The 10,579-nt window shown below is 46.8% G+C and overlaps 1 protein-coding gene across 1 annotated transcript; it reads right to left on the bottom strand.

Annotated features, from left to right (window-relative positions):
• Positions 1–4,541: 4,541 nt before the first annotated feature.
• Positions 4,542–7,254, bottom strand: LOC135981595 (uncharacterized). The gene is made up of 2 exons (XM_065584790.1): positions 6,285–7,254; positions 4,542–5,290 (listed from the first exon to the last, which is right to left on the bottom strand). Exons 1-2 carry the CDS (start codon positions 6,685–6,687, stop codon positions 4,815–4,817), a joined length of 879 nt encoding a protein of 292 aa, XP_065440862.1. The 5' UTR covers positions 6,688–7,254; the 3' UTR covers positions 4,542–4,814.
• Positions 7,255–10,579: the final 3,325 nt, after the last annotated feature.

Raw genomic sequence — 10,579 nt, 5'->3', positions numbered from 1 at the left:
GGCCTTTTAAAATTAATACTCAAAGAAAAGAGCTGTTGAAAGAACAATCTTGTGTTGAATAAATGTTGTCCATTGAAGAGTTGTACAGTGACACTTGCACCTGAACAGCTGCAGGATTAGTAAATGCCAGAGCAGATTTTTCAGATGCGCAAAAGGGGCAGTTGGAACAGGTTTGAAATTCAAAGACCCTTGGGCAAATCTAACAGAAGAAGGAAGCAAGGATCAAGTGAGTCAAAGTGCTCAATACAGAGGATATAGCCCTAAATAGAGACAAAACAACAATGTGATGAGCTGAGGAGATCATTTGACCAAACTGTAACTAGTGGGAGGTCATATAAGATAACAAAGAGGAAAAAAAGTATTAAAGTTGTTTGTTATAGAAAGGAAAAATATGTTGCATGTAACAGAAATTGAAGACTATGCTGAACTGAAAGTGATGATCGGTATAGTGTGGAGCTAGATTGCAGAATAGGAGAGCCAGAGAAGTCTTTTTGATTCATTCAGTTTGATCACCTGAATTCCCCAGAACTCTTCACTCCATTGTGTTCCTCATTAACCTGTAGTCTTAAATATTTGAATTAATTGTGCCTCAATTGCCTTTGAATCTATTTCACAAGCCCATGGGCGGCTGGTGAAGCTTCCCCTGGGGGAAGCTAGCTCCCTGTCCTGCCTCTTCCACCTCTGGCCCCGCCCACACTCTACCCCTGATCCACCCCAGGTCCCTCCCCCGCTTGGTCCCCTTGCTGGTGCTCGCTCCATCCCTTCTCCGTGAGACCCCTCCCCACCCACTGCCTCCCTCCTCTCCACCCCCTCCCCATGAGGCCCCCTGCCACACCCAGTGTCCTTCCTCACCACCTCCTTCCCCCATGGTGATGGAGGAGAGGAGGGACGCAGTGAGCTGTAGGGACCTCTGAAGACAGGGGTGGAGTGGAGGAAAGGGAGGGACAGACTCACCAGGCAGCGGAGGGCAGTGGGGGCCTCAGGGAAGGGAAGAGGCGGAGCACAGGCAGGGCCACCATGGACCAGGGGTCTGGTGGCAGTTAGCGGTGGCTGCACCAGGGGAGGCTTAGCCTCCCCTGGCCTATTATACCCACCATCCATGCACTAGCCTAATTACTCTTAGGCTAAACATGAACAAAAAGCTATTTTTTCCTTCCTTAGTTTCAAGCCATTGCTCCTTGTTTTGTCATCTTCTGAGTCTTGGAATAATTTCCTTCATTCATGTATATTTTCACCTTGAAGGAAGTTATAGGCTATGATCATATCTCTCCTGAGTCATCTCTTTTCTAGATTAAATAGCTTTAGCTGTCCCAACCTCTTTTCCTGTGTCACTGTCTCATGTTCATTTTCATATTTCTATCCCTTCTATATAATGTTCACTAGCTTTTCTATCACCGTCCAGACTTGCTCACTTTCCCATTTTTACATGTCATCCACTCACTTACACATTTCAGAATAATACTACATAGTGCTAGCCCCAAAATGGGAAAAATATTTTTATTAAAAAGTTACAGAAATAGGCCTTTTTTGTCACAATTTTGATATTGCTTGAAAACGTCCAATTAGCACTAATTTTGTTAATGCAATAGAGTTGTATTTCAAACCCTTCTACTTTATTGACCTAAGGGTAGTCTTAGTTTTTCTGCTTTCCAGCAGCACTTTATTTCCCACTCCCTAGTTTTCTGATTCTACATTAGTACTTATCTTATGCTGCTTCCATGCTGCCCGCTTTTTTAATCTTGTCAAGTCTCTATGCAATTTGGTTCTCTATCCCTGTGTATTCACTCATCTTCTGATTGCAGTTTCATCTGAACAGGTAGACAGGGTTTACGTTAGCTAATGGGAATATGGACTCCAGTACTTAACCATGCAGTAACTCCACGTGAAGTTCTTGCCACATAACAAACTGTGGGCCAGATTCCAAAAGATATTTAGTTGCCTAAAAAATCAGATAGGCAGCAAGTGGGAATTTTAAAAGTGTCTAAGTAAGATAGGTGCCTAACTCCCATTAATTTAATCCTAAAACACCTAAATACCTTTGAAATTCTGGCCCTAAGTATGCTCATTGTGGCAGGGACTGTCATTTGCCGTATGTCTGTACACTGCCTAGCACAGTGGAGCTCTGACCTTGCTGGCTTCTAGGCACTACTGCTTGCTAATAGTCTTTTTATAGGCATCTCTCCTGTTTTGTATGGCTATGTGATAAGAATTACAGTCATGTTAAAAAGAGCCATTTGATAAAACCAACAGGCCTCTTGGAAGTCACTTACACTAATGACAGGTTTCAGAGTAGCAGCCGTGTTAGTCTGTATCAGTGGGCTGTAGTCCACGAAAGCTTATGCTCTAATAAATTTGTTAGTCTCTAAGGTGCCACAAGTACTCCTGTTCTTCTACTTACACTAAGGCCTTGTCTACACTACGAGAGTAGTTCGATTTTACTTGCATCGAATTTTTGTAATCGATATTGCAAAGTCGAACGTGTGTGTCCACACTAAGGACAGTAATTCGACTTTGTGCGTCCACACTAACGGTGAAAGCATCGACATTCGAAGCGGTGCACTGTGGTCAGCTATCCCACAGTTCCCGCAGTCCCCTCTGCCCATTGGAATTCTGGGTGTAGCCGGCAATGCCTTCTGGGTAACAAAATGAGTCGAGGGTGCTTTTGGGAAACTGTCGTCATCCGTCCATCACTCCCGCCCTCCCTCCCTGAAAGCGCCGGCGGGAAATCAGTTCGCACGCTTTTCCAGTCATTGACAGCGCGGACGCCACTGTACTCCGAGCATGGAGCCCGCTGCGACCATCGCTGCAGTTGTGGCCGCTCTCAACGCCTCGCAGCTTATCATAAAGGTTTCCCTGAGGCAGATGCAGAAAAGTCAGGCGAGGAGGCTACGGCTCCGCGGTGATGTCCTGAAGTCTGAGAGTAGCACAGACCTGTCAGAAAGCAGGCGACCCAGCGCCGAGGACATCACAGTGGCAATGGGTCATGTTGATGCCGTGGAACGGCGATTCTGGGCATGGGAAACAAGCACTGAGTGGTGGGACCGCATAGTGCTGCAGGTCTGGGATGAATCCCAGTGGCTGCGAAACTTTCGCATGCGGAAGGGAACTTTCCTGGAACTTTGTGAGTTGGTGTCCCCTGCCCTGAAGCGCAGTGACACCCGGTTGCGAGCTGCACTGAGTGTACAGAAGCGAGTGGCCATAGCCGTCTGGAAGCTTGCAATGCCAGACAGCTACCGGTCAGTCGCGAACCAGTTTGGGGTGGGCAAATCTACCGTGGGGGTTGTTGTGATGCAAGTAGCGAAGGCAATCGTTGATGTACTGCTGCCAAAGGTAGTGACCCTGGGAAACGTGGAGGTGATCATAGATGGCTTCGCAGCGATGGGATTCCCAAACTGCGGTGGGGCCATAGATGGAACTCACATCCCTATCCTGGCACCGGACCACCAGGCCACCCAGTACATTAACCGAAAGGGCTACTTTTCCATGGTGCTGCAAGCACTGGTGGACCACAGGGGACGTTTTACCAACATCTACGTGGGATGGCCGGGCAAGGTTCATGACACTCGTGTTTTCAGGAACTCTGGTCTGTTTAGACGGCTGCAGGAAGGTACTTACTTCCCGGACCACAAAATAACTGTTGGGGATGTGGAGATGCCTATAGTCATCCTCGGGGACCCAGCCTACCCGCTAATGCCCTGGCTCATGAAGCCCTATACTGGCGCCCTGGACAGTGAAAAAGAACTCTTCAACTACCGGCTGAGCAAGTGCAGAATGGTGGTGGAGTGTGCTTTTGGCCGTCTCAAGGGGAGATGGAGAAGCTTACTGACTCGCTGTGATCTCAGCGAAACCAATATCCCCATTGTTATAGCAGCTTGCTGTGTGCTCCACAATCTCTGTGAGAGCAAGGGGGAGACCTTTATGGCGGGGTGGGAGGTTGAGGAAAATAGCCTGGCTGGTGATTACTCACAGCCAGACAGCCGGGCGATTAGAAGAGACCAGCGGGAAGCGCTGTGCATCCAGGAGGCTTTGAAAGCAAAGTTCCTGAGTGAGCAGGGTAACCTGTGACTTTATAGTTTGTGTACTGAGAAGCTAAACCTGCCCCCGTTTCTTTACCCAGGTAATGTTGACTATCCTATCCAGTTACATACCCCCTTCACCCCCCCTCCAACACACGTGTCGAAATAAAAATAGTTCTACTTTGTTAAAGCACACCGTTTTCTTTAATACTGTTTTCGCGGGAATTTTTTAAAACTGGGACGCAGACTATGGTGCGGAGCGGGTGTAGTGTTGTGACGCGAATGCAGCTTCTAAACTCCAGGATTGACAGGCTCCGCTGCGGTGGGATGCTTGTTTCAACGGAGCCTGTCACCCCTCCTGATCGGGACTGTGTGTATGGGGGGTCTATTTGACTTTGTGGAAGGGGGAGGACGGTTACAGATCCCATGCTGTGTGGCTCTGTGATCCTGCCTAAGGACCGGCGCTTAAGATCTGTAACTGCCCTCCCCCGCCACAAAGTCACAGAGCAACCCCCCCCCCCCAACATTACATCAAAACAACCTCCCAGACTAACCGGGGTAACTAGTCACTGCATCACTGCACTGTGTATGTGCCCTGCTGCTGTGCCTGCCCCCGACTATGTACCCTGCCAAAGGAGACTGTCCTGTCCAATTACCAACCCCCTTTCCCCTCCTCCTCCAAAAGAACATGATTGAAACAGTAGTTAACAGAAACGAATTTTTTATTATCAACTACACATGGCATTGGGAGGTGAAACTTGGACGTGGGCTTGTGTCAGGCGGGAAGGAAAGAACTTTTCAAATTTTGGGAAATGAGAGCCTTCTGCTACTAGAGCTCTCTGCAGGGGTGGAGTGAGACTTAGCAGGGACTCTGCCACCTCTCCTTCTTTGCACTTTGGGTGAGGTGGGTATGGGACTTGGTGGCGGGGGAGGGCGGTTAGAGATGGACTGCAGCGGGGCTCTGTCCTCCTGCCTCCGTTCCTGCAGAACATCCACAAGGCGCCGGAGCGTGTCCGTTTGCTCCCTCAGTAGTCCAAGCAGCGTTTGAGTCGCCTGCTGGTCTTCCTGCCGCCACCTCTCCTCCCGATCCATGTTGGCTTGGTGCATTCGGGTCAAGTTCTCCCGCCACTGGGTCTGCTGTGATGCCTGGGCTTGGGAACAGGCCATAAGCTCAGAGAACATGTCCTCCCGTGTCCTCTTCTTCCTACGCCTAATCCGCGCTAGCCTCTGGGAGTGTGATTCCAGGCTAGGTTGTGAGACAGTCGCAGACGGGGCTGTGGAAATGGGAAAAAGGGAGTGAATTCCTAAGAAAGATAAATGTAGTTGTGAACAAAGAACATAGTCTTTCTCTGTGAACAAGACCATGCACAGCACCTTTCACATGCGCACTCAGCACAAGGTCGAATTTTCGGCCTTCGCATTCAGTGCCTGGGGTCTTGAACAGCAGATTTGAGAAGCGAGGCAGCACAACGGAATTTCTGTTGCAGGCAGACATGGTAAGCCGTACACTTGTGGCAGTTTAAAACTTTTATATTACCACTGGCCTCATTTCACATTTAAAGCAATGTCAGTCCCTGCTGCCAGCAATCCGGCAAGCGGGAACTCTGCCCCTGTCCCACCCCCTCGCGGCTGTCCCCGGGAACGATCCCTTTCGGCTGCCCCTCTCCCGCCTCCACCGCGTGGCTGCAAACCAGCGGTTACAGTTCTGTAAAGGAACGGGAAAGCAGTACCAACACTAACATTCCCCTACCTAATTAAAAGCAGGTCACCATGGCCGACATCACCCTGATGAGGATCTCCGAGAGCGACAAAGAGAGAATGCTCCGGGAAAGCCTCCAAAGACCAGGGCTGTATGCCGCCCTGCTGTGCAGAGCAATGATCCCCGAGTACTTGATAATCTCGTGGCGCGGCAACGTGTCGTACTTCGGAGGACCCAATAAGGCCGCTCTCCCCAAGAACCTCATGCAACGGCTTTCAAGTTACCTCCAGAAGAGCTTCATCGAGATGTCCCAGGAGGATTACTGCTCTATCCCCGGACATATAGACCGCATTTTACTGTAGCTGCAGTAGCAGGGAATAAACAGTAGAGCGGCTTGTGCAGGACAATCACTGAAAACCGGACATTGCTAGATTTCTTTTCAAAACTTGCACTGCCCCTTACTAAACCGTTAAGCGCCTAGGGCACACTAATCATGAACAACCCATTCTTTTAATTGTTAATATTCCTGTTTTGTTAAAAATAAATGTTTAGATGTTTACAACACTTACTGGCTGATCCTTCACCAGATTCTGTGTCCGGGGTAACGGCTGGGGACGCTTCGTAGGGGATCTCTGTAAGGGTGATGAAGAGATCCTGGCTGTCGGGGAAATCAGCGTTGTGAGAGCTGCCGACTGCCTCGCCCTCCTCATCTCCTTCCTCATCTTCCCCGTCCCCTAACATGTCCGAGGAACCGGCCATGGACAGTATCCCATCCTCAGAGTCCACGGTCACTGGTGGGGTAGTGGTGGCGGCCGCACCGAGGATGGAATGCAGTGCCTCGTAGAAACGGGATGTCTGGGGATGGGATCCGGAGCGTCCGTTTGCCTCTTTGGTCTTCTGGTAGCCTTGTCTCAGCTCCTTGATTTTCACGCGGCACTGCGTTGCATCCCGGCTGTATCCTCTCTCTGCCATGTCTTTAGAGATCTTCTCGTAGATCTTTGCATTCCTTCTTTTGGATCGCAGCTCGGAAAGCACGGACTCATCGCCTCACACAGCGATGAGATCCAAGACTTCACGATCAGTCCATGCTGGGGCTCTCTTTCTATTCACAGACTGCACGGCCATCACTGCTGGAGAGCTCTGCATCGTTGCCAGTGCTGCTGTGCTCGCCACGATGTCCAGACAGGAAATGAGATTCAAACTGGCCAGACAGGAAAAGGAATTCAAATTCAAATTTTCCCGGGGCTTTTCCTGTGTGGCTGGTCAGAGCATCAGAGCTCGCACTGCTGTCCAGAGCGTCAACACAGTGGTGCACTGTGGGATAGCTCCCGGAGCTATTAGCGTCGATTTCCATCCACACCTAGCCTAATTCGACATGGCCATGTTGAATTTAGCGCTACTCCCCTCGTCGGGGAGGAGTACAGAAGTCGAATTAAAGAGACCTCTATGTCGAACTAAATAGCATCGCAGTGTGGACGGGTGCAGGGTTAATTCGATGTAACGGCGCTAACTTCGACATAAACGCCTAGTGTAGACCAGGCCTAATGGTGAGAGAAGGAAGGACTGAGAGACAGAAACATCCTAGTTATTATCAGCGGTGCTGGAACAATCTGTATAGTGGGGGTGATGAGACCCATTGAACCAAACTCTAAACCCTGTATGTAATGGAAACCACTTCAAGCCAGGAGGTGTGGCAGCACCCCTAGTTCCAGCAGCTATGGTTATAATTCAAGATCAGCTGATAATTCAGCTGCTTGATTCTGGACAATTTGCTTGAACTCCTTGTGCCTCAGTCAATTCTGCTGGGAAGATGGGAAAAAATAGACTCAGAGGGCAGGGGTGGGAAAGGGGGACAAGAAGCTCATGTGAACTGAGGTGACCAAAGAAAATTATATATATTTTAATTAACAGCTGTTAAACAGGTGAAGTATGAGAGTTTTCTGACTGGTCATCTCACCAGCATTACACTTCTCTGCCCTATAAATGGGCCTGATTTAAAAGACGTTAATTCTTAGTAGAGACAGTAATTTGATGCTATGTTTCTTTCCCAACTGACTGATGCAAAATATGTGTGAATGAGAACCATAAAATAACAATAACAACAAAAGTTGGGTGGAGTTTCGAAGATGTGTGAGTGTATCATTGTCCCTGCAATCTCTAGGTGCAGATTCAGCCACCAATAATAAATGTTTCCTAATGTGAAACAACTGTAACTTACAATATCTCTGCATTTGGGATTGGGGATGCAGGGGGATGATTCTGTAGCCAATGGGAACAGGATCAAATCCAAATGTGTAAAGTAACCTACAGACTATGGGAGGTAATGCTGCCGCTTCCTGGGGTGGCAATGACTTCAAACCATCACCTCATTGGCCCACAGTGTTACTGCCTGTTACTGGCTGCTGTATCGTTTCAATGTTGAGACACCCTAGGCAACACGATACAATGAGAGTGAGTAAATGACAGTCCTGAGACGATGCAGCCACTTTTCTTGATAGTGTGATTGTGAGAGCACTGTACTTAATTATATTGATTTGTCTTTGAGAGCTCTTTCTGCCACATAAATTTCATCACAAATCTTTAAAGACCCTGCCCCAGAAGATCACTGTTTTCTTTCTTAGTAAAGTGAAGCAGAGCCAGGAATTCATTTTTCAACATTTCAACTAGAATGGTCCATTTATGAGCCTGCTCTGAATGCATTTCTATTTTCACATTCAGGGCATTTCAAAACAGCAACGTGCTTTATGATTAACCTTCACATGCTAGTAGCATTACAAAGAGCTGTGTCCATCTCCTCTCCCTCTCTTTCTCTTTCTTTTCTTACTGCAGGAGGCTTGAATAAAGAAAATCACCTTTCTTTAACATGGGAGACTTTGAGAAGGTATTGTGTTTATTGTGTCTCAAGCATTCACTATAATGTGCACCACATTTTTGATATACTATTTGTGCCACTCTAGTTAAAAAGGTTCAGAGTAGCAGCCGTGTTAGTCTGTATCTGCAAAAAGAACAGGAGTACTTGTGGCACCTTAGAGACTAACAAATTTATTTGAGCATAAGCTTTCGTGGGCTACAGCCCACTTCGTCGGATACATAGAATGGAACATACAGTAAGAAGATATATATACATACAGAGAACATGAAAAAGTGGAAGTAGCCATACCGACTGTAAGAGGCTAATTAATTAAGATGAGCTATTATCAGCAGGAGAAAAAAAAACTTTTGTAGTGATAATCAAGATGGCCCATTTTAGACAGTTGACAAGAAGATATGAGGATACTTAACATGGGGCAATAGATTCAATATGTGGAATGACCCAGCCACTCCCAGTCTCTATTCAAACCCCAGTTAATGGTATCTAGTTTGCATATTAATTCAAGCTCAGCAGTTTCTCTTTGGAGTCTGTTTTTGAAGCTTTTTTGTTGCAAAATTGCCACCTTTAAGTCTGTTACTTAGTGACCATAGAGGTTGAAGTGTTCTCCTACTAGTCTTTTAATGTTACGATTTCTGATGTCAGATTTGTGTCCATTTATTCTTTTGCGTAGAGACTGTCCAATTTGGCCAATGTACATGGCAGAGGGGCATTGCTGGCACATGATGACATATATCACATTGGTAGTTAAAAAATCTGTCAGTGTATCCACAGTGAATTATATTTTCAGGATAACTAAACTCTGGGGGGGTTTTTGTTTTTAAATTTCTGAAATTAAATGAGGAGTCTGTGGCCTCAGCTAGAGAGAAGTATGAATAATATATATAATATTCATTATTAACTTACACAAATTCTCCATACAACTATAAACAAATCTTATTCATAAACTGTATTTGTTATTCTTCAGAGACCCATTTGTGTGTGGTTAACCTCTGACTATATTAATTATAAGGAAACGAGAAGTTTAATGTCTCTTACATCATTTTTAGAAAACAGCTTGTGGAGATGATTACTCTATAACAGAAAATGGCCCTGATCATGCAGACAAATAAACATGTGAGTAACTTTACCCAGTATGAGAATGAGGAGTATTCATGTGCAGAAGTGTTTGCAGGATTGGGTCTTAAGTGTTTCAATAATACTAAATACTCGGACCTTTTATTTTTTAACTTTTTAAATAACCTTCTGGTTATTCCTGACTTTGTCTTGGTCTCCTCCCAGAAGCAGTAGTCTAGTTGCACATAATAAATGACAAGTCCTTCTTTCTACTACTTAAAAAAAAAAACAAATTAACATTGCAAACATGCAAAGCAAATATATCCCAAAGTGTTATTACAGGGGTGGCCAACCTGTGGCTCTAGAGCCACATGTGGCTCTTCAGAAGTTAATATGTAGCTCCTCATATAGGCACCGACTCCGGGACTGGAGCTACAGGTGCCAACTTGCCAATGTGCTGGGGAGTGCTCACTACTCAACCCCTGGCTCTGCCACAGGCCCTGCCCCCTCCCCTGAGCCGCTGTGCCCTCACTCCTCCTCCTCCCCCCAGAGCCTCCTGTGTGCCACAAAATAGCTGATCGGGAGGTGCGGGGAAGGAGGGTGAGGCACTGATTGGTGTGGCTGCCGGTGGGTGGGAGGTGCTGGGCTCTTTGGCAACGTACATTGATAAATTCTGGCTCCTTCTCAGGCTCAGGTTGGCCTCCCCTGAGTTATTAGTACACATTTAATAATTGTGTATCTCAATCTAATTCCAAAACAATTACAGCAATGTAATGAAACACACAAACAAACCTTGTCTACATAAGATAGAGGCAGGACAAACCCCATGTGGATGGACAACCACCGACATTATACAGCTGTGAAATGCCTAGCAATGAAGGAGAGCAAGCTTTGGTGCAAAAAAAAAAAAATCGTTCATGCAGGGGTAGAGGAGAGAAT

Source organism: Chrysemys picta, chromosome 2 (assembly GCF_011386835.1).
Source record: "Chrysemys picta bellii isolate R12L10 chromosome 2, ASM1138683v2, whole genome shotgun sequence".
Taxonomy (NCBI): Eukaryota; Metazoa; Chordata; order Testudines; family Emydidae; genus Chrysemys; species Chrysemys picta.
Note: the sequence above shows the minus strand (reverse complement) of the source record. Positions and strands in the feature narration are given on the sequence as shown.